General features: G+C 43.1%; 1 protein-coding gene across 1 annotated transcript in view; it reads left to right on the top strand.

The window, feature by feature from the left end:
* RBM28 (RNA binding motif protein 28) overlaps positions 1 to 24,797 on the top strand; it is a 168,825-nt gene that overhangs the window by 59,058 nt on the left and 84,970 nt on the right. The window contains exons 8-12 of the mRNA XM_078677774.1: positions 1,526 to 1,695; positions 3,506 to 3,578; positions 3,918 to 4,027; positions 8,923 to 8,996; positions 10,416 to 10,551. Of these exons, the coding sequence (XP_078533900.1) occupies positions 1,526 to 1,695; positions 3,506 to 3,578; positions 3,918 to 4,027; positions 8,923 to 8,996; positions 10,416 to 10,551 (563 nt within the window). The remainder of the gene's footprint in view (positions 1 to 1,525; positions 1,696 to 3,505; positions 3,579 to 3,917; positions 4,028 to 8,922; positions 8,997 to 10,415; positions 10,552 to 24,797) is intronic.

Below are 24,797 nucleotides of genomic sequence, written 5' to 3'. Positions count from 1 at the left end.
CCATGGATTGGAGGTTTTAGTAGAGACTCTTTTTAGCTGCATAGGTGCAGCCTCGTTAATTATTGAGGTCATAGCGTTGAGATAGTGGTCAGTCAAGGATTGGACGTCCGTAGCGCCGGTAGGTGGAAGTAGGAGATTACAGCTGTTAGGAGGCAGAGAGCTTGGGTCGAGCTTTTTCATGTCTCTTTTCCAGACTTTGGGCTTGGAGGATTGAACCGGGTTAAATTTAACTTTTTCATTGATGAAGAATGTGACAATATGGTGATCTGACCAGTCACATGGTTGGATAGATTCGAGTTGGATAGAGTCCTCTTTGGAGATGATAAGGTCGAGGATAGAGCCTTTCTCGTGGGTCGGGCTGTTGCATATCTGGGTGAGGTCAAGGGCATCGAGGACGTTTTTGAGACTATTTAAAGTGTGCTCTTTGTCAGCTGCGCTGTTAGCCTGCACATGCCATTGAGTCCATGAACAACTGATGGGTTACTGCATTGGAAAACAAGACCTTATGGTCCTGTCTCCTAATATATGAAACGTTCCTTAACATTTTCCCTGACATTTTGTTACCATTGTGGGAGGTGTGGCACAGCGGCCGGAGCAGCTGATTCCTGAGCACGGGGATCACAGTTTGATGCCTGCGGCAGCTCAGCATCTTGTGACTGTGGGTAATAGCTCACTTAATCTCCCTACAGCCCCCTGAAACATTAAGAGCTGATATGTTCGCTCTTTACAAATATAGATCATTATTAATTATTTATATTACATTTTCACTTTTGTATTTGGCAGAGAGCGATGGTTCAGAGCAAGAAAACTTCAAAGCTTTACCAGTGTCAAGCTGTGGTTTTCTGTCGATCTCTATCAATGCAGTGCATATCCCACATAGAGCATCTGGTTTAATCACTTTTTGTCTGTATGGGAGATATGTTTGATACTCTCTATCATTAGGTGCTCGGGAAGACGTTTGTGCACATTTAAATAGGGATACTTATGTTCCCTAAAAATGAGGTAGTGATAACAGACTGGTAAAATGGTGGCTCTCTGCTGGGGTTGTTGAGTATGATACAAGGCTGGGTTTATGCACACCCATAGGATTTGTGCGTGCAATGTTAAAAGCAGTGAACGAGACCCTTGGCATTGTTGGGTGTGAAAGAGATAAGCTGTTTGAGCTAAGGAACCATTAACAAGAGTATTGAAGGCTCCTAAGATCCTTGAATTGCTGTACCTTGTGGCATACTCCATGTGGCTACTGTCAAATGGATATGTTATATGCGTTCCATTTGGTTATTGAAGCAAGTTGAGGATCATGGGATAGTATTAAGAAAGAATCCTCAAATTAATGAGGGTCTGCCTTAACACTATAGAGTAACGGATCCAGGGATTATTGTAAAAGCCTCAGATGATTTATAGTGTGTATCTTAGAATTGATGTCTGTGTTCCAGTTGATCACCTGTAAGAGTCGTCGGGGAATCATTGGATTGTTGTTGAGCGTACTTTTTTGTTTCTACAATTTTTGTTGTCTTCGATCTAGCAAAACAGCTGCTATTGATGGTCCGGAAAGCAGTGAAGATGAGGACGAAGGTGAGGACGCTGAGGAAGATGAGGATGGTGAACATAGAAAATCGGATGCGAGTGATGAAGATGATGATGAAGGACTGGAAGAAAGTGATGGGAGTTCATCAGCCGAAGAGGAGAAGAAAGGTGGCTCTCTTAAACAGGACTATGAATTATTTTGTAGAGATGGCTTATTCTTAATGCTGCTTGAAGCTTGGGGAGCTTTATACCTAATGCTTGGTGCAAATTTAGACATGGCAGATGCATCTGATGGCAAAAGGAAGGAGACCAGTATGGCATGATTGTGGCAGACTAAATAAGAAGGGTTGGGAGCCAACAAAACTGAATGCTTAGCCATAGTGGATGTACTTAGTTAGGTTAGGCCTAACCTCATTGTTGGTAGTTATGTTGAAATTCCGCACCCCAGCTGCTATCTTAGATCACAAATGTCGGGACCTATCCTGTAGCTTCTAAATACATCCTTTCTTCTGTAGTACCAGTGCTATCTTTGTTTAGATCTGTCTCATTTTGGTTCTATCACAAATTGTTCGTATTGCTAAGCAACATAAAAAGCATGGGTCTAACCCATATCTACCAAAGGTTATCTTGGTTTCCCTGCATGTACTACCACACCAAAAACTTCACACTGGATTGTTTCAGTCTCAACACTTGCATTACCCTCTCCCTCTTTTCTTCAGTTCTGCATATCCCATTCATAATCTAACTTACCTGTCCCACGGCCCAACATACTATGTACCTGAAAGCATCTCACAGCATTTCACTAAGACATTTATATGAACCTGGCCCTCCTTTTCTCCCTAACTCCACTTTTACTGGCACAGTTCGTGCACTCACTCTCATGCACACTATCCTTAACTGTGTCACTTCCTTGGGCTGAGGCCTATGAAACACTGAGGTGTGGAGTTTTCCACAGTTAGTCTAGAATGGTGAGGTGATGTGCATTAGGGTAGCCAATTATTAGTGCTTACACAATAAAAGTAAAAATAGAATTACACAAAATAATTTCCTTTTAAAAATATTGAACTTGTATTTCAGATGGTTAATATATTGGTTGCAATAATCTCATTCTGTGTGTAACGTAATGATTCTACGGAAGTGAAACAGCTAAACATCTTCTCTTTAAAACACTCCAAAGGCCCTATTATCATTCCGTCTCGCCTCCAAAATCTCTTACTGTAAATATTTATGCCCCACCTTGCTTCTGTAGTGCAATATGGCGGGTTACTGTAATTATTTATGCCCCACCCTGCTTCTGTAGTGCAATGTGGCGGGGAGTTGTTCTATTTGCATCCCCCACTCCAAAACTTGTTTTAGGTCAGAGGTAGTCTTGTGCCACCGACTCCAGTATCAGATATATTTCCTTGGTTAACATTGCAGACTTTTTGTGCTTAAGAATGCTGTGATCTTACACCCTGGGGGCTGGTGTAAAGCACTATGAGGACCCACGTGTCCATGAGGTCTAAATCTCTGCTGTGGGGCCTCTTACAGACCCCACCGCAAGTGTATTTTGGAGTTCTGGGATACATCTTCCACTTGACAGATGCTGGTGTCTCTTTATAAATGACACTGCGTCCTTTGGCACCGTCCGTGTTTAAGTAAAATAATAATTTGATATATGATTAAATCGCTTTCTCCCCTGTCGGATGACCTACGTCTATAGAGTAGCTCTGCTATGTAGCCGGGCACAGCTCCACAGTCTAGCCCCAGCAACACATTTCCATACAACTCGAATTTCAAGAATTGTGTCTACAATAGTCATTGCTGCAATTCCCCAGCACAAATTACTCACTCAATGTATATTTGAATTCACTGGAACAAAGAGACCGATACGACCATTGTAAATCCAGAAGTATGATAGCCAAAAGCTTTAGGGCTATTGAAGTGATGTGCAGTTTGGGAATTTCGTGCCCTGAACACTAATCTCACTGCTTCCTAGGTAAAAAGAAGTCCAAGAAGAAAAAAACAGATTTGCCGTCTGATGTTGGAGAGGGCAGAACACTTTTTGTTCGGTGAGTCTATATCACAAGAAGTGCCCTTTGTCTCCTTGTCCTTCTTTACAGTGTCTGTCTCCTTGTCCTTCTTTACAGTGTCTGCGCCCTGATGGAGATCAGTTACCGCGGCTCTGAAATTCCTACCTATTTTCTATGCTTTCGCATTGACACATGTTCATCTCCTTACTTGCCATAAACTGCCAAACTCATTGCATCTTTCTTTCTGTCCATCTCAGGATGAAATACTGACAGAAGGGGGTTGGTCCCAGGGCTGCTTTATGTTCATTTCCAAAGTGAAAGGGGAGTTATTCTTAGTAAAATGGCATTTTTTTTACTCCCCTTGCATTGTATCTCCAGAAATTTGTCGTTTGATACTGAAGAAGACACGCTTGGGGAGTTACTGGAACGCTTCGGGCATCTCAAGTACGTGCGAATTGTCGTTCACCCAGAAACCGAGCACTCCAAAGGTAAGGTCTGGTACACATGCTGCTCACACACAGCTTTTTAAAGGGAAAAATGGGTCATTGTATGTCTGAGAGAAGCAGGGTCTGAAACTTGTTTCAAATGTGGCTTTTCCATCTAGGTATAACTAAAGCATTGTAAAATCTAATGGCTGGTGAAAGGTGTGGGTCAGTCACAGCACTTCAGTTTAAAAGCCAGGTGACCTCATCACCTTTCACCCTTCCTCAGCTGGTCCTGGCAATAACTACAGAATAGCTCTTGCCAAGTAAATTGTAGAGTTGGCTTAATGAATGCCTTTTGGATATTTTACAAATAAAATGGTCTCTTACACCGCCAGGAGAATTTACTATTTTTCGACCATCTCAGTAAGATCATTATGCAGGCATTAAGCTTAAGCATTGTATTTAAATTGTGCAGCTTGTTAATGTGGCATATGCTATTTTCAATGTTGGTGCTGCTCGAAGGGACCCCTGTCTTAACTCAAACCATAGCTATTGAGTTTTGTTCCTCCAGTAGCCGCCTGCGTGTGTATGGAGTTTTGTTCCTCCAGTAGCCGCCTGCGTGTGTTTGAATGTCAGTGGTTCAGTGACTGGCATAACCAATCATCATTTTCACTGGGGTTCAGCAGCTGTTGCTTCCTGGCCCATTAGAAAGTGTAATTTCATGGGGCCCTCAAGTCGCGAGTGAAATGCATATACTAATACATTTCAATTGCAAGAAATCTGACAGAAAACTGCTACAGCGGTCGACATAATTAGGCTGGTTCCCCAGTCTATCCCCAAATCGTGTGATATAATATGGGGGCTTTGATTTAATATTCAAGCAAATGTATGATGAGCACCAAATAAAAAAAAAATGATCAGGTTGTTGTGTTTGGAATATCGGTAAAAATGGCATGTGAATTGTTGCTTATCACCTGAAAATAATTCCCTTTATTACTTTGCTCTAACCCTACCTTAGAAGTGCCAGAAGTTTCCCACCAATGTAATATTTTGTTAAACGAAAAGAATCCCCTGCCACTTCTCACCCTTTTCCACACTGTTCTTTCCTCTTAGCCTGTAATTTCGCCACATCCCCCATTCCTTACGTGATGTCCGTAGTTATTTTTATAACTTCAACTCTGCCCACAGCTAGTCCGACTCCTGCTTTGTTTTACTTACATTTGTGCCTCATACCAGATTAATCCAGCTAACTACCAAAGACTTGGCAGAGCTCCCCGGTGTCTTGTTCAGTGCTCCACAACACTGTGATGGCATTGTTGCTGAAAGAGAAGCTTATTGGCAATAATAAGATTTTGGTGTTTAAAATCTTATTCTATTTTTTCCAACAATGTAGGCGCTCCTTTTAAAATAAATGTTGATTTTGAAACTGGTGTTTTTTTTTGTTGTTTTTTTTTACAAAAGCACTTACATTCTTTTTAATGAAAATAAATGTTAATAGTATATTGTTCCTTTAAAATCCTAAACCTGATTTGGGACATTTGTTAGAGTGCTTCCAGCAGTGACTTTATAGCCAGCAAGATTGTTGTCTGGTGATGTCATTTACAGTAGTTGGGCATACTGCAACTTGTGCAGTTACATGGCGCATCTGTAAATGACAGTAAAAATGTCAAAACTTGGCTAGTGCAACCACCATAAGTGCAGTGGAAGTTTCAAAAATATCGTTCTAGGGCTCGAAAACATTAAAAATATTCCTGCATATTTTTGTCCTAGGAGGTTGACTGAGCTGCTCGTTGTTTGGCAGCATATTAAAGAACATTATCATATCATGCTCTTCCAGTGATAGACATAGAGTGGTCGCTTTGTCCTTGTGACATGTCCATGCTTGTGCAGTACACCCATCTCCAGGTAACCCTCTTTTGCTTCCAAATAAGTAGGAACACCCGTAAGTGATATTAGGCGTTTCTCTAGAACTGTATGCAAAAGTTAGTTTGAAGGTTGTGAACTAGTTTGCATGTCTGATTGTCTAAATTGGTGGGGTAGCATTCTCGTGACAACCTTGAAGCATCTAGTTGCATCAAATATTTTTTAGCAATTGGAATTTTCTCAAGAACAAGTACTATTCATTCCCCTATGAAAGAGATTTTTCTGCAAGGACTGCTATTCCTGTAAAATCTGCCACATCAGCACCAATTCACTGGTGTGGCTACGAGAAGGAACTTGAACTGAAAGCAGACTTTATTCAATTGGACTGCTGCTGTGATGCACGGGTAAGCTGTGCTGTAACCAAAATAAAATAAAATTCATGAGTAAAGAAAGAACCCTTTTGTGCTGACAATTTTAAAATTCTTGGTTGTCCATTTGTTTAGTATTGCGGTACTAGACATTTTTTGCCTACACCACCTCAACAAAGATATTCAGTGAATTATGGGAAGAGCCCATTGTCACTCTTGAATCAATGTTCTCTTTGTATTGCTGTCTAATATTGAGTTCGATTCTTCTTTATTCTGCAAAGCCATCCTTTTCCGCATTTCAACCCATTTGCTAAAAGCGGTAACTTTTTTTTCCTCTCTCCATTGTTTTATTTTTCTTTCTACATTGGGGTTCTCCAACCTTTTCTGTAGTTAGAGCTACTTCGGATCAGTGATAATCATCGTGAGCCACTGAAGGATAAGCAACACTCTCATTATTACCAGATGCCCTACGCCCAGCTTAATTGACTTTAAGCCTAATGTCCATAGAGCCAGATGATATGGTTTGAACAAAATACTTTGACTACCAGGGGCACTTTTACAGAGCTGCCATGTGTCACTGAGGGGAATCTATGAACAAGTGTACGTATGAGTGGGGTATATGTGGACGGGTGATTGAGAGACTATGTTGTATGTGCTTGTAGCACAGAACATACCTTTTGCCATATATGGCCCCATTACATGTTTAACACAAATGGGAGATATTTAAAGTGCAGAAATGTGTTAAGCGAAAATTTTCAGAATATGGAAATATTTTCTGCACTTTAAAATTCTCCAACTTAAAATAATTGCTGCATTTTTCACTTATAAATATGGCACTGGATTGAGCAAATTATACTGAAGAGTTAACTTTGTTTATATGTATTCCATAAAACTCATCATTTACATTTTCTCCTATTTTCAAGTGTCACATTTACAAACACCAAGCATCTTGCTCCCAGCCTGTAGACATGGTGCCATATTTGTAACAGAAAAATATATTTTTTTAAATGGGAGGTCATTTAAGTGAATAAACATGCTAAATAAAACATTAGTACACATATGGCTTAATTGAAAGTACAGAAGTACATTAATACTTAATGTTTCATAGAAAAGATTTGTTCACTTCAAATTTCTCCCATTTGAAATAAAATGACTTATTTGTTTAGTAATAAATATGGCACAGTGTCTACTGACCACTGGGAACAAAAGGTCTGCTGGTTGTAAATGCAACATTTTGAAATGGGGAAAAAAGTAATATGAAAAGTTAATCATTAACCCCTTCAGCGCTGCGCGAATTCCGCTGCAGTGCTGAAGGTTCTAAAGAACCTATGGGTTCATGACGGAACGGTTCCGTCATGAGCACAGGACCACCAACGCTCATGACGGAACCGTTCCGTCATGAGCATGGAAGGGGTTAAGGTAACGTTTCATTTGAATTTTTTACCATTCAAAAGCATTCAGAAACATAATTGTGTTTCCTGGCTCCAATATTGAGTTGACAAGGACTTTTATTTAAGAGTTAAATACTTCAGTTCTTCCTCTCTGTGACCCAGCCTGGCCCATAAATCTGACTGAGCAATGCTCATTATCAGCCTCTTCTATCTGGAGCCTGATGATAATAACTTAAAGTAACACAGCCTTTCCTAAAGGTGACCCTTAGATTATTTTAAAATGAACTCAAGGCTACAGAGCTACTTTGAAGGTGTCTGAGAGTTACTGGTAGCTTGCGAACGACTGGTTGGAGACACCTGTTCTACATCAATCAATTCTCTTGTCCCCCGACTATTTTTTTTTTTGTCCTCCCAGTAATTCCAGTTAATATAGTGCTTTTATTATTGAATGTGTGTTAGCCTGGATTTGCGTCCTCAGTTATTTCTTTTAAACGGTTGTTCTATTGATCCCCTGTCCAATAAATGCGTACTTACCTGTTCTGATATGTTGAGCAGTCTAACACATTTTAGGAATCTACTGTTTTTCAAACAAAAGATTGATGGATGCTGGATTTGAGGTCTGGCTTGTGGAAATTCCGTAGTCCTACACTCCTTCTTTGTGGTAGTTCCAAGAATCACAGTGCAGAAACTTCCAACATTTGTGTATTTTTATTTAAATATCATCACGTTAGCCAATCCATATACGCTCATTGATGGTCCGAATTCCAAGGACCAGTGAGATGACTCATGTCGTAGGAAAGAACATGCAACTGCAGTGGTGATTAGTTATTCCCTCATCAGCCCGGTTTGGTTGTCTGTAACATATTTTCCTCTGTTCTCTAGAGGAATTAATTTTACAAAAGGTAAATTTAAACTATCCAGTCATTATCAGATTAGATGTGTATGCATGCAAGGCCACAAAAAATAACTTGTGTTTATAACACTGATTGCCCACTGCTCAGTTAGCTAAATCACCAGGAGTCCTCCCCTCATCATAGCTGTGACTCTAAGCCCTGGTTATTAAAATGAACTTGGAGAAATGAATGGTGCGGCATTGTACCCGTTCCAGCTTATTTAAAAAATTTGTTTTTCTCATTTTCACTACTCCTAGGTACATATAGCTGTTACCTTGCATATGTGCCAGCCAGCTGTCTGGTGCTCACCGGTGTCTCTGTACTTTAAGCTAGACGCAGGCGAAGACATTGAATGGAATGCCGGTTTTCCAGACATTGGAGCATCTCTGGCCTTGCAGTGAGTTAGAACTGGAGAGCTTAACTAGATATCTTCTCTTTTTCAGGTTGTGCCTTTGCCCAGTTTGTGGATAAAGAATCTGCTCAGAAATGTATGGAGGCAGCACGCGATGAATCACTGGTAAGGTACAACGTTGCTGAAATGATTTTTCATCAGACATACTTGACGTGCAAGAGCATATGTAGCTACCTTTCATTTAAGATCGTTACTGTCCGCCTAATTTGGTCTAAAGATATCTTGGAAAGTGCTCTTTAAATGCTTTCTTTGCCTTTATTAAAGCAAGGATCACGTTGAGCGCCCTGTTTTTATTCTGTATGATAAATTCGTTCAGACCATTCTTATGAGCAATGCTTCTCCCGTTGGTTTTAACTACTTCCTCTAAAACCGAATCACAAGGAAAGAATAAGCAAATTCGTGTGAATTTGCCTGTCACATTGCAAATATTGTGCAAGATTCTGAAGGCTTTAGTGGTGTACACTAGCCTGCATTTGTGCATAGCAGAATATCTTGCATGCTCTTTAATGAGTTATGCTGCTTAGGTGTTTGGAATACAGGAGTTTATTTGCCTGCTTCTTATTCTTGTGACAGCTTGTCAATTTTGCGTTTGTCCCTTAGAGCATTGCCTTGTGGATTCCACTGTTTGCTTTACATGCACTGTTTTTTTTCTTTTGAGTTAAGCATTTAATGAGTGTATGTTTTTTGAGCTGACGTCCTAGTGTAATTCTCTGCACTCCTTGTTTATCTCGGTCGTCCATGTATTTCTTCCCATTGCTTCCTCAAGCTCTGTGTTGCTTCCCCCACATCACCCTCCTTCTTTCTACCCTTTGTTGCTTCCTCTCCACCTCAAACTGCTGAGTTGTTGCTCCCAGCTTTGTGTTGCTTCCACATCGCCCATTCATTTTCCTGTGTTGCTTAGGCATCCCATGTTGGCTGCGCCAGCGCCTCCCATACTGCTCCCCATGCAAGTTTTAAAAAAACACACAAAAACGATTTTGCACTTTTCGTTTTAGAGACTGAACCAACTTGGTTCAGTAACTGAAAAGTAAACCTCAAAAAAATCACTTGCATAATTTTGTAGGCGAGCACATGGATGGTGTGTACGCCTACAACATGATGCAGGCGTCCTTGTCAAATACTTTTTTTTAATGTTTTTAAAACTTTAACCATGCTGCACACCATCTTGTTATACTATGCAGCATGGCTGAAAACCATTGACCAGACCAATAGGTCCCAAAGACATGCTGGTGCACTCTGTTTATGAAATGTGAATGTTTGCTCCATATGCCGCAGGCATTTAATTATTAGGCTTGTTGGCTCTATCTGATATGAGAGATATGTATAGATACGTTTGGGCATCAAGATAGTTGACCACATGAAAGTTGGTACTACCCATGATGTACGTTTCCATTCATTATTGTGAACCCCCAAACAAATTTTACTTGTTTGCCTTTCCTACTATGAGGCCATCTTAGATCTAGACTGTTGCTCTGAAGAGTACTCTATTTAGGACATGACATGTTCACCCCATCTTTGTTCCAGGGAGGAGGCTTGAAGCTCGATGGACGGAAGCTTGTGGTCGATTTGGCTGTCACCCGCGAAGAAGCTAAGAAACTGCAAGACAAGAAGGCCAAAAGGGCAACGGGGACAAGGAACTTGTACCTTGCTAGAGAGGGAAGTAAGTGCTGTGGTATATGGTGCAATGATATAATTTACAGTTTCAAAGTGAGAGTTTGTGAAGTTACTAAACACGCCGGCCTGGGAGCAAACCAGGTTTTAAAAACCACCCTTTTAATCTAAAAAATGGAATGCTAATCCTTGGGTGCCCCACATTCATGTTTCCTACCTGATCAAAATGTCTTCCGTGACATTGTGTAAAAATGTACTAGTTGTTTTGTGTCTTTGTTTTTTGTTAGGCTAGTGCGTGTTGTTCATGACGTTGATCATGTTTTATCTGCCCTCTTACTTCATATTGTCAGGATGTTTCTCCAGCAAGGTAATGGGTTTGAGGTCCTGCCATTTCAATGGAAAGAGAAGGTGTAGGAAGCTGGCTCTCTGTCATATATCAATAAATTTATATACCGTGTAAAGATTCAGGGGTTCCGTTATGAGTGTACAGGGGCTTTCTATGCATTCCCAAAGTGTTCTATTAGAGGATAGTGTGATCGAACATCCTTAGGCTTAACACAGAGGAGTGCAAGATATTTACAAGATACACATCATGATTAATAAATTACAGCACGACTCAAGAAGGAGATCCACAACAATTAATTAAAATACCAAGTGCCTTTATAGATGATTTGGCATCAGTGAAAAATCATTCAGGTTAGTATGTTTTTAAATATAAACACTTTTCACTTTAAACAAGCATTTGCAATGCAATAGGTCTCCCATTACGGAAAGTTTGACCTATTGGCGTTGCAAATAATAATGCAACAGCAATAACTATTGCATTGCTTGTTTAGTTTTTCTGTTAGGGACCACAAGGCTTTTCATGTGAGTCCCGAATAGGTAAACAAAGGCATTGGAACATCAGCTACGGAAGGCGACCTGGCAAGGGTTGGTGATTTCCCAATATCCGATAGGTTGTTGGTCAGTGTAGGAAACATGGAGGTCCAACTGAGTCATAATAGAGCGGGTGGATTGACAGTTTGAGAGGCAGGTCACTCTGCCACGTTTGGGACCAAGCAAAAGTGAGCTCTGTTCCACTGTCGGCAGAGACTTATGTTGAATAAGGGACAAGGGTCAGGTTGCTTGGCCATTTGTGCAGGGCAGTGCCACTAATCAGAGGTGCACACCTGCAATTGTAGTCATTATTGCGTGGCCAGTCAGTCCTATAACAAGGAAGTCATGCAGGTTTTAGGCTTGTTGGGCAGCTTCATTGCCCCATAACGTCTGGCAGGCTGTTTCTTGGATGCTCCTGTGGTCCATCTCTCACTAATTTCCTGAACACTTACGTGGGTGCGCACCCAACGTAACACAGCGCGAAAGCCATCATCAATTTATATACCTTTTTAAACGTCTGCATGTGCGGCGCTAAATTACATAGCGTTGAGCAATCGCTTGCGCAAACTTTAGTAAATAAGGGCCCCAGCGTCAAATCGTTCACATATTTAACAACTTTTAAAAAACAGCCCTCACAGCTAAAATATAAATCATATAAGTAGCGAGGCTGTCATTGTTCGTTCATCCAGCTTGTAGAAGAGACAGTCTGACTAAAGTTAATTGACACGCAAAGAAATTCATTATCTATTTAAATACCGAAGTCAGTTATACAATTGATCACTTTTCCTTTCCATTGGTGAGAAATATATTTTCTGACACATTATCATTAAAGATGTGCCCTTTATTTTCTGAACAATTGGGAACCAACGTAGCTTTTAAAATAGGTGGCTTTTACATCCATACATTGTATTTCTGTGCGGTGTTGCTACAGTAACCACAATGGAAAGAGGGTGCCACACTGTGCTAAATTTCTCGCAGTCACGAGCCGAATTCGGGTTAATGTGTTGTACCACGTATCCCCCACTTGAATCTTGACTGTCACGCTGGCCATGAAGCAATATATTTTTAAAGCGATGCTCATATTTTCATTATGCATGGCGCCACGTGGGTGAAGTACTACGGTGGGTGGGCTCATGCCTCTGGTGGGGCTGGCCAAGGTCTGAAACGCAGAGCACAACATTTTCAGCTTCTGAGCAAGGTCTTTGGGAACCCGGTCAGAAGCAGAGAACCAGAGTAGAGATAAACAAGCGCGGCCTTAATCGCTCTGAAAGAAAGAAAAAAAAAAGCCAGAGCGAGCGCCATCTGTTTCCAATTAGCGCGAGACGCAGGCGCAATAATTGGAAACAGATGGCGCTGATGCTCGCGTTGGCGGATGCAAAGGTGGGACATGTACCAGTCTTTGCCCAATTGCGTGCTGTCTTTCTTAGTAAGACGCACACAAAGGCCAATAGCGTGTGAGCAAAAAAAAAAAAAAAAACATGCACAAGCTTGTGGTCCGCTTTGGCAGTCCTTTCAATAAGCCTTGCAGAGCAGCGCATGCACACTGGCGCAGGCGAATTGTGGAAAAGTAAATTTTGCTATGTTCTGTGTCCCTACGTGTCATCCATCATATGTTATGTGTGCATGATTAAATATGCATATGTACTCCCCATGTCCGATTAATGACGCAATTACAGTTGTGTCCACCTCTAGTATGCCAGTTTCCAGTCCTCGTGAATACTACGAATATCAGGCCTATGTAAAGCTACGTTGCCACGTTTCTCAGTGTGCACGTTATTCTATTATAAAGTCCCCGTTTCTAGGCCTCAAAAGGGCCTGGACACCAGATTCAGCTCCTGTCTCCTGAAGCCTCGCTGAGGAGGGATACAGCCCCCACCTGTATCCTCGACCCTTCACTTACTTCCTGCTTCGCAGTGCCCGATCCAGCCTGGCTCAGTCTCTGAGTCTGCCAAGAATATGTTATAGTTCCAGTTATCAGTTCAGTCCTCCTTCTCTGCATTCCTAAGCTACTGAACTGTATCAATAGTTTCCGTCATTGTCTAGCCTTCACGTCTCCACGTTAGAGAAATACTGCATTTAATGGTCATTTCATATTCTTCATATTCTTCATCACGCACTACATGTAGAATAATACATGGTCCAGTCTTAGAATCAAGTTAGCCTTTCCTCTCCTGACTTATAGTTTATATCAACATGTTCTCTAAACATCAGATACTAGATACTGTTTAGGTACATGTCGCCCTGACTCTCCAGACTTCAGTCTCTGCTCCTAGCACAGAGTTCATAGCCCCCAGCTTCTCCTAGTGATACGTCATTGCCAGTTTGCGCGCACCATCAGGTTAGAGGTCCCGGCTCCCCAGGTAGCCCCCTCCATGGTTTCCGCCCCATTCATGACATATCCTGTTACGTTTGCATCACATGTCTATGTATACGCCCAGTTACACCTACTTTCGCCCTTATCTTTCGCGACTGCTACGCGTCACGCCTTCTGCTCCACCCACTGCTACGCCTACTGCAATGTAATGCTATGTGTTTGCGTTATGTATATATGCTCATGTATTGTTATTAAAAGTCAGCGCGCTCATCCCAGATCCAGCCCCAGCAGCTGCTGGGCCCTGTCATCCTATTCCTATGCAGGTTGACCTGTTCCTGTCCTTATGCTGTAATAAACTTGCAGAACTCCTACCTCGAATCTTGACTCTTATTTTATTGAGCTATCTGTTATGATATACGTCTAGTCAAAAAGAGAGGTATTATTTATTTATTTACCACATAATGGCGCCCGAATAGGGACTTGCCCTTTCCCCACGCGTCGGTGAAGCCACGCCGACCCCCTGACCCTCTGCAGTCGTGACGGAACTCTTCTGCGCAGTGGCAGATATTTCTGCTCAAGTATCCCTCAGGCCCACGGAGGAGACGGAGGAGGCGGTCCAGCATCCAGACGAGACGGTGGAGGAACGCGGCGAGTCCCGACCAGAGCCCAAGCCAAGAGTCCAAGGTCCGAGGTATCCGGAGGTCCACCCGTAACTGAAGTCCGAAGTCCGAAGTTCGTCGTCCGTCGTCGTAGCAGTCCAGTCCAGTCCGAGGCCTCCCGTTCTTGCTGCCCGGTGAGTACCGTTACTGGGGTGGTATCTAGACAGGGTCAATTTAATTGACTCTGGTCTGTGGGTTGGTGGTACACAGTCCCACAAACGAAGTGTCCACTTCGGTGGATGCGGGTCCTGACGTGTCTCTTTACGAGACCGGTAAGTTTCGTACTGTTTCAGCAGTGCATCTAGTTTCTGTTCTAGTCAGTTTCTGTTCTCGAGAAAATTTATGTGTCTGTTCTCAGTATTTCCGGGTAGTATTCTGTTCGAACTATTATTTTTTAAATGTTTTTCATGTATTTTAATGTCGTGGTATGAATGGGGTATAAGTATCGTGTTCATTGTGTATTATATTGTGTCTAGATTACAGTTCAGTCATGCCCATATTTTCCAAGTTACGTCAGTTAAAAACTAGAAAGGGTCTGCTGGAAGCAGCAGTTCCCGTCCCGCCGAGGGACAGTCCAGGTCACTTTATGTATCAGAAACATGGCATAAGTGCCATATTGTATCTAGATTTATGGGTAGAGTATACCAAACAGTTAGAAGAAAAGTATAGATGGCCCGTATCGGGTACATGGGATGCCGAATGCATCATGCGAGTAGAAGAGGCATTATGGAAAAAGAAAGCCAGACAGTCACAGAAAGATGCCATCGAGTTATGGCGTAAAGAAGCTCATAAAAGAACTGAAAAAGAAATCAGAAAGTCAGAATTAAGTAGAGAATCCTTAGAGCGAGCCCAAGAAAAAGAATTAATCGAGATAGGTGAACAAGTCAAAGCCGAACAGTCAGACAGACAGAGGCATGCCCTTATTAAGGGTATGTATCCTCTTCTTGCCGAGGGCTTGCCAAAAGCGACCCCAGAGGCATCCAGTAATTTCCCGCCACCATTAGTTCCGACCAAGCTACGTCACAAACCGACCGCAGCTGATATTTTTATTTCGTCCTATCTGGACGACACAGTCCCTGAATATGCAAATCCTGTTCGCGCTCCGCCAGTCCCTGTAAATCAGGCACATCCTACCCCTCCAGACACCGGGGCACCCCATGCAGTACCTGCTACGGTACCCCCGGTCCAACCAGCATTTCAATTTCCCGCTCCGCCACGAAGAATATCAGTCGATGATTCTAGTCTAGGGGCCGCAGGAGGAGGTCCTCCTCAAACCCCGCCGCCACGCAAGCGTTTATCAGCACTCGAATTACATGCTCAAGCATCACAGCGTACTCCCAAGAGTAATAAGTCTGTTGCAGAAATCAGGCAAGCCCTTGGCGAATGTGCCTATGACCCAGTCCCAGGCGAGAATAATATGGTTTTATATTCAGTACGCGTAAGGAGGGTGACCGAGTATCTAGTCACCCTACCCAATATGAAAGAAGATCTAGACAGAATATATCGTTTCATCCGTACAGGGCATGATCCAGAAAGTATTAGTGATGCCATGTCTCAAAGGAAAGCTGAGATCCAGCGTATGATATTAAAGTTTTTAATTAACTGTCTAATAAGAGAACAAGATTACCCGTCTAAAGATCCGGCCGAAATGAAAATCCTGACAAAGTGGAGTGATAATATAGCCGAGGGTAAGCACAATACCATTAGTGCCATGGAAAGTATGTACAAGAAAATCCGTAGAGAAATAATAAAGATACACGAACAACGTAAAGCAGCACAAGTAAGCGAGAAAGAAAGTAACTCTGATCCTGAAGAGGAAGACGACGAGAATACCGCCAGAATAGCGTATGTAGGAAAATCTAGATTTCCAGATCGCCATTTACGCCTAGAACACAAGCAAATTTTCCATCATTCAGTACCAGAACAAGGTTCCCTAGAACAAGTATTCCAAGCTACCGATCACATTCTGAAATCACGAATCGGTTACAGTGAGTTAAGTACTATGCATGAACAAGAACTAGCCCGATCAGCAGTCCGATGGATTACTGATTCTACCACTTTTCCAGACGAAATAGTGGCACAAATGTTTCTGAAATTGCCCCCAGCCGAGCAACGACTGGTGGGTATGTATATGATCCAGCACCTCATTACTCTGTATGAGGGTCAACATTCTGATCCAGGTCCGTTACATGATATCCTGAACGAGTTACTCCAGTATAGATGGAGAGGTCTAGGTACCGATTTAATTAGTGTCATTCTAGAACAGCGCCACAAATATAGAACGTTTCTGAACCCGCATTTTGTTCATGTCTCACCCCCAGAAAGTAAACCATTTTACATGGAAAGACAGAACCCGTTACGAGAAGTGCATCCAGTTAAGACAGAGGACGGTGAAATGCAACGAGTGTTTGTATACACCCCAATAACAAAGATGGAACTCCTCGAGATGAAGAAATTAATTCCCTGTCATGACAAAGATCCAGCAGGGTTCCATAGAGAATTAAAAGACATGCTCCGTATGGGAGAATACACTTACCCAGATATCATTAAAATGTTAAAGGTCCTGTTGCCCGCAGGGGTGTATGAAAAGCTAAAAGAAAAAGAATGGGAGGTGGGAGAGAAAAAGATAGATTGGACAGTTCTAGAAGCTGAAGACAAGGCACGAGTACCAGGTACCGGTCTTGGAGATAAATGTAAAGAATTACCAGAATTATTAATACAAGTTCTACCCAGATTATTGACAACTAGAAAGGAAGACTGGGATGCAATCTCAGCCTGTAAACAGAAGCAAGATGAAGATATTAGTGATTTTTATTCTAGATTTGAAAAATGTTTCAGTATCAACAGTGGCCTCAAGACAAGTAGCGAGTCATACCCTCACCTTTTTGTTACTAAATTAGTCGAGAATTCAAGCCCACAAGTTAAAAATCGAGTTCTGAAAGTCGAAAGCACCTGGCAAGCTAATACTCCGTCCCAGATGCTCCAGATGCTCCAGTACCACCAGAATAGAATCAGGGAAGAGCAAGAACACGAGAGAAAACGTATGAAAGACACGAAAATGAAAGTACTAGTTGCACAATCTGTTCCTCAAGACAGTCAGAAGAGGGGTCCGAATCAAGCCAGTCATCCTGCAGCTCCCGTTAAAGGGAACTGCAATTATTGTAAACAGCCAGGTCATTTTATAAATGAGTGTGCAGTTCTGAAACACAACATAGCTACTGGTAAGACTAAAGAAAGACCACGTCCGCCTAGACAAGAGCAAGTTTCACAGACTCCTCAGCCACAGAATGCACAACATACAGTTACAGCACCGCAGCCTATCGCTGCAACACAGCACGTCACACAGCAGATGTACCAGTATGCACAGTCTGAGTATCCAGAGTACCAGCAGTATTCATGAAACAGCCTAGAGAGGGAGGTAGGCTTGCCTCTCATCGAGATACCTGTAGATCAAGAAGGTCCCTATGTTCACAGTCAAGTATTAGGGAAAGACAGAAAGTTTTTGATTGATACAGGGGCAAGTAGGACCACAATTAGTCATGCCGAAGTTCCAGGGGCTCCGCTCTCAGGCTCAAGAAATGTTTCCCTTGGATTTTCAGGAAAACCTATCGTAAATGAGATTTCAAAGCCAGTTACTCTAGAAGTAGGTCCATTGTCCCGCACTACTGATCTGTTACTTACTAAGTCATGTCCAGAAAACCTATTAGGCATTAAGACACTGAAAGAGTTAGGTGCAGTCATATGCTGTTCCCCAGAGGGAATACGATTGTTCCTACGTGACTTTAAGGGTCACTATGTGTTACGAGATTTTGATCCAAGACTGTCTAATGTTCCACAGCATCTATGGGCGCAAGGTCCAACTGATGTAGGTTATATGCAAATCACACCCTATCGTGTGACTCTCAAGCCAGGTGTAGTGTTACCACGAATCAGACAGTACAGATTGCCACCTGAGGCTGTAGCAGCCTTATCCAAAATTATTGACGAGCTCATCGCTCAAGGAGTAGTTGTAGAAACTGACTCCAATGTATGTAATTCTCCGATCATTCCAGTCATGAAACGTACTGATCCAAATGCACCCCCAGTATATCGATTAGTGATCGACCTACGAGAACTTAACAAATGTATTATTCCTCAGTACCCAGTTGTCCCAGACATCTCTTCCCTATTGACAGCCATTGATTCCGAAGCCACGTTCTTCACAGTAATCGACCTCAAGAATGCATTTTTTAGTGTTCCAATTCATCCAGACAGCCAGTTCCTTTTCGGATTCTGTTTAAATGGAAGGAGCTATATGTTCACACGCGCTCCTCAAGGTTTCACAGAAAGTCCTAGTATTTACAGTCAAGCACTTAAGAGACAACTAGACAACATTCACATGCCAACTGACACTGCCCTGCTCCAGTATGTCGATGATCTACTGGTCACAGCCCGTTCCGAACGTGCTTGCGAGCGGGCATCCCTTACAGTCTTGTATTTCCTAGCCGAGATGGGGCACAAGGTGTCCCCTTCGAAGCTTCAATTCTGTGTCCAGCAAGTGATCTACTTAGGCCACTTACTGTCCAAGAGGGGTAGGCAGTTGACACCAGACCGTATACAGTTAATAGCGAGTCTTCCTCAGCCCAAGACCCAGAAGGAGGTACGAGCTTTTATTGGCCTTACTTCTTACTGCAGACAATGGATTCCTCAGTATGCATTTCTAGCCAAGCCACTGATACAGTTAACGACACAGGAGGCAGCCGCATCGACTGTCCTCCCTTGGACATCTGAACATACACTTAGTTTCAATGAGTTAAAGAAAGCTCTATGCCAAGCTCCAGTTCTAGCGACACCGAACTACAGTAAGCCTTTTACACTTTTCGTTACTGAACGTGAAGGTACAGCATTATCTGTTCTCACACAAGATCAAGCAGGACAATACAAGCCCTGTGCTTATTTTTCTAGCACATTAGATCCAGTAGCCCAGGCTCTGCCTGCGTGCCTTAAGTCAGTTGCAGCCACAGCCCTAGCTATCAGACAAAGTGATTCCATAGTCTTAGGACATTCCTTGACAGTACAAGTTCCACATTCTGTGGAAGTTCTTCTGAACCGAACACAAACTCAGCACTTGACAATTGCACGTTTAACAGGTTATGAATTGACACTGTTCCAGCCACACATAGAAATCAGACGCTGCAACATTTTAAATCCTGCTACACTGTTACCATCAGTTACTTCGAATCCTGACCCACATGACTGTGTGGAAGTAGTTAACATTACGACAAAGCCAAGACAAGATCTGACAGATACTCCGTTACCAGACCCCGACCTGACACTTTATGTGGATGGTTCATGTATGAGAACAAGTACAGGAGAACTAGTCGCCGCGTATGCAGTGACTACTGACACTGAAGTTATTGAAACACACCGTATTGACACTCTGTCCGCTCAAGCAGCAGAGCTAGTTGCTCTGACACAAGCCTGTATACACGCCAAGAACCTGAAAGTTAACGTTTACACAGATTCACGCTACGCATTCGGAGTCGTACACGACTTCGGAGTGCTCTGGCAGGAGAGAGGTTTCATGACTTCTCATGGAACCAAGATTCAGCATGGTCTCCTTATCCAAGCTCTGTTAGATGCCATACACTTACCGACATCCATTGCTATCATGAAGTGCAAAGCGCATACGAAAGTCACTGATATTATTTCCCAAGGTAATGATCTAGCAGATCGCACAGCCAAGCTTACAGCACAGACTCCAGACATTCCAGTTAACATGACACATACTCCAGATCCGATTACATGTATGACAGTTAAGGACCCTACACAAGATGTCATAGATATCCAGTTACATGCTACTCCCGAAGAAATCAAGAAATGGTCCGAACAAGGAGGGGTCCAGACAGATCAAGGATGGTTAACAAAGGGTAGAGCCACATGGTTTCTCCCCGACTCTATGGTTCAAGTCATTATTAATACCGCACATAGTCCAGCGCATTTAGGAGAAAAAGCTATGTTAGACAGTATCCAGAACATTTGGTTCAACAAGCATTTACGAGCTGCAGCCAAGCAGAAAGTCCGTACCTGTATGATATGTTGTCAGTTTAATCCAGGTAAAAGTGTCCCGGTGGAACAAGGTGGATTCCAGCCCCCTGACCACCCTTTTGAAGTCCTCCAGATGGATTATATTCAGATGGAGCGATGTCGAGGTTTCAAGTATGTCCTTGTAGTTGTATGCGCTTTGTCCAGGTGGACAGAAGCATATCCAGTCCCAGATTACACAGCCGCGACCACTGCCAAGCAGTTGGTTCGTGAATTCTTCCCTCGTTATGGACTCCCTAGAGTCGTATATTCTGATAACGGCCAGCCATTCTCATCTGAACTCATGAAGCACGTCTCCCTTTTGTTAGGGTACCAGTGGAAGTTCCATTGTGTACGCCATCCTGAAGCAGCCGGTCTCGTTGAGAGACATAATCAAACCCTGAAAATCCGCATCGCCAAAGTCTGTCAAGAAAAAGGTGTGGACTGGCTAGTAGCTCTGCCAGTTGCTCTATTTTACATGCGCATGGTCGCACATTCCAGATCAGGTCTGTCCCCGTACGAGGTCGTATTCGGCCGCCCCCCAAACATGTGGGGTACTCCTAGACCCCGAAGTATTACCGATGTTTCAAGTAATATGCTGACAGATTACCTAGCTTCCTTGATGTCTGCCCTCAACTCATGTCGTTCACAGGTTGCCGCCGCATTTCCAGACAATACCGAGGTGGCACCGCATGAAATCGTTCCAGGATCCATGGTGATGGTCCGCAACTTTGACAGATCAAGTCCGCTGGAGCCTCGTTGGAAAGAGCCCCGACAGGTCCTCCTCACCACCCGTACAGCCGTGAAGTTGGAAGGACGCAAGGGCTGGGTGCACCTTTCTCATATCAAACTTTTTAATGGACTAAAACCCGCCTTAAAGAACATTTCCCAGGATTTGAAGGATTGCCAAAATATTGTTTTCAAGGACTGTCCCGCAAAAGACATTGCTACAACCCCTCCCCTGTTAGAGAAAACTCCGCAGCAGGAGTATAAACAAAAACTACGGTCTAGTAAATTAAGTCAGCCAGTTTGATTGTCTAAGTCCTCCCCTAGGTGAAACGGTTAGACTGTTTCTGACATGTATAAAATAGACCCCCATAGTGAGAGAGTTAGTCAAAACTCAATCCGATGTATCGTTTTTCTATGTTTCATATTGTTTTCCAGCCTTATGATTTCCTGCACCAGTTATGCATTTTACCTATGTTTCCCAGTTTCACATGTAAATAAGTCTGCTAATGCTACAGTAGAGCACACGTTTAGTGATCTGCCCCCTCATGAACTGTCCTACCGCCTCGCTATGCGTAATAACTCATTTATCCGCATGTTACATTACTCACATCAGTCCAGCAATGCCACTAATTGTTGGGTATGTGGTCGACTCCCCCCTTTCCAGATACCGAAGGGAGTTCTGCCACTTTTTCCTTATCCCTTTTCACATAATGGTTCGTGTGGAGCATGGTCCACGTTAACGTCATCCTCAACAGATATGTCTTTTCTTAACAGTACATGTTTCCCAGACAAGCAAGGTCTCCCTCACCGAATAGGTTTAGATCTAGAAAATGAAGTGTATAATTTAGGTAATTATTCGTCGAATTTTATGGTCCTGAATGTTCAGTCTGATACTACTCCAGACTTACCTGCTATTTCAGTACTACCAGTCAAAGGCGAATTATGTGTCCGAAATAATGGTTCCGTACATGTAGGACATAGTGATTGTACTACTGTTGTCAAGTATAGTGACAGTGGGAAATCTATTTTCAAAGCTTCACGTCATTCATATTTTATTTGTGGTCAAACCGCATATGTTCGTCTGCCCCTCGATTGGGAGGGAACCTGTTACATTGCCTTCCTACTGCCACCCGTTTTCCTAGCCCCACCTGATTATCATAGAAATACACATCTAGTACACATTAGACATAGAAGGGAGTCCCCAATTGTCGATTATACTGAAACTGCTCTAGAACAGTATACAGATTTCAATAGAGGTTTCTTTTTCTTTATAGGACCTATCCAGAATAGTAAACTAATCCGTAGGTTAACCAGAACCCTTGAAGCTGTAATAAATGAGACTGCCTCTGCTCTAGGTAACTTAACTGAAGAGCAATCTGCTATGAGATTTGTCGTTTTACAGAATCGTCTCGTCCTTGACGTCATACTGGCCGATAGGGGCGGGGCCTGTAGAGTCATCGGATCTAGTTGCTGCATTTTCATTCCAAATAACGCGCCGTCTGTTTATTCAGCTATAACCAGACTCCATAAAATTGCCCATCTGATACACCAAGATCCAGGCACCTGGACATGGTCCGGTTGGTTCTGGAATATAATTTCCGCATGGGGATGGAAAATATTGTCCTTTCTAGGTATTGCAGTAGCGATCATATTCAGCTGCTGCCTCTGTATACAATGTGGCCCTGCGATTTGCGGCATGTGTGCTACATCCTGTATTCCTAGTTTAACTCCTAGTCCCAAGTCCCGTTCTAAATCCCGTTCCAGGATAATTCGAGACGAGCAAATGATACTGTATGAAATGATAGATGGTATCATGAATATTGATGTTTCCTGATGGAAACGTAGTGACAAGGAGGGAATGTGGAAAAGTAAATTTTGCTATGTTCTGTGTCCCTACGTGTCATCCATCATATGTTATGTGTGCATGATTAAATATGCATATGTACTCCCCATGTCCGATTAATGACGCAATTACAGTTCTGTCCACCTCTAGTATGCCAGTTTCCAGTCCTCGTGAATACTACGAATATCAGGCCTATGTAAAGCTACGTTGCCACGTTTCTCAGTGTGCACGTTATTCTATTATAAAGTCCCCGTTTCTAGGCCTCAAAAGGGCCTGGACACCAGATTCAGCTCCTGTCTCCTGAAGCCTCGCTGAGGAGGGATACAGCCCCCACCTGTATCCTCGACCCTTCACTTACTTCCTGCTTCGCAGTGCCCGATCCAGCCTGGCTCAGTCTCTGAGTCTGCCAAGAATATGTTATAGTTCCAGTTATCAGTTCAGTCCTCCTTCTCTGCATTCCTAAGCTACTGAACTGTATCAATAGTTTCCGTCATTGTCTAGCCTTCACGTCTCCACGTTAGAGAAATACTGCATTTAATGGTCATTTCATATTCTTCATATTCTTCATCACGCACTACATGTAGAATAATACATGGTCCAGTCTTAGAATCAAGTTAGCCTTTCCTCTCCTGACTTATAGTTTATATCAACATGTTCTCTAAACATCAGATACTAGATACTGTTTAGGTACATGTCGCCCTGACTCTCCAGACTTCAGTCTCTGCTCCTAGCACAGAGTTCATAGCCCCCAGCTTCTCCTAGTGATACGTCATTGCCAGTTTGCGCGCACCATCAGGTTAGAGGTCCCGGCTCCCCAGGTAGCCCCCTCCATGGTTTCCGCCCCATTCATGACATATCCTGTTACGTTTGCATCACATGTCTATGTATACGCCCAGTTACACCTACTTTCGCCCTTATCTTTCGCGACTGCTACGCGTCACGCCTTCTGCTCCACCCACTGCTACGCCTACTGCAATGTAATGCTATGTGTTTGCGTTATGTATATATGCTCATGTATTGTTATTAAAAGTCAGCGCGCTCATCCCAGATCCAGCCCCAGCAGCTGCTGGGCCCTGTCATCCTATTCCTATGCAGGTTGACCTGTTCCTGTCCTTATGCTGTAATAAACTTGCAGAACTCCTACTACCTCGAATCTTGACTCTTATTTTATTGAGCTATCTGTTATGATATACGTCTAGTCAAAAAGAGAGGTATTATTTATTTATTTACCACACAATTTCTGGGTTCTGCAATGTTATCCTATGGAAGAAGGAGCAAGTTCTGCAAATGTGTACAGCACATCGACTTACAGGACCAATCTCCAGGAGTTAAGGTGAGTGGTGGGCAAGGTCCAAGGCAGCACCAAATGTACAACCAGCGGCATGAGGGTGGCCGTGTGCAGGGTGCAAATCAGCGTCTGGATCCCAGTGGGTTTCAATGGGGATCGGTCACTGTAAGAAGAGGCTGCAGGCTCTGACTCGAAAGCCAGTTTGGTGGAACCAGCAAGTTGTCTCACGCCTTGCAATGCTTGGGGACACCTTCTCCAAGGCCCAGGGGCGACTGGTGCAGGAGTATCTTTTGGTGTCTGGTTTTTCCTTACCAGAGCAGTCGCGGTTGAGGCGTCCTGTGTGCAGAGGCTGCAGGCGACGCCAGGGAGTCCAGGAGGGGTGAAACCACAATTAACTTGAACTCTGGAGAGCTGGGGAACATTGTTGCCACCATTGCCCCACTTCAACTCGGGCCGGAGGCAAAGGGTGCAATGGTGGCTTCAGGTGTTGGATTTTGGCGGTACTGGAGGGCTCAGAGTCCTT

Source organism: Lissotriton helveticus, chromosome 1_1 (genome assembly GCF_964261635.1).
Source record: "Lissotriton helveticus chromosome 1_1, aLisHel1.1, whole genome shotgun sequence".
Taxonomy (NCBI): Eukaryota; Metazoa; Chordata; class Amphibia; order Caudata; family Salamandridae; genus Lissotriton; species Lissotriton helveticus.
Note: the sequence above shows the minus strand (reverse complement) of the source record. Positions and strands in the feature narration are given on the sequence as shown.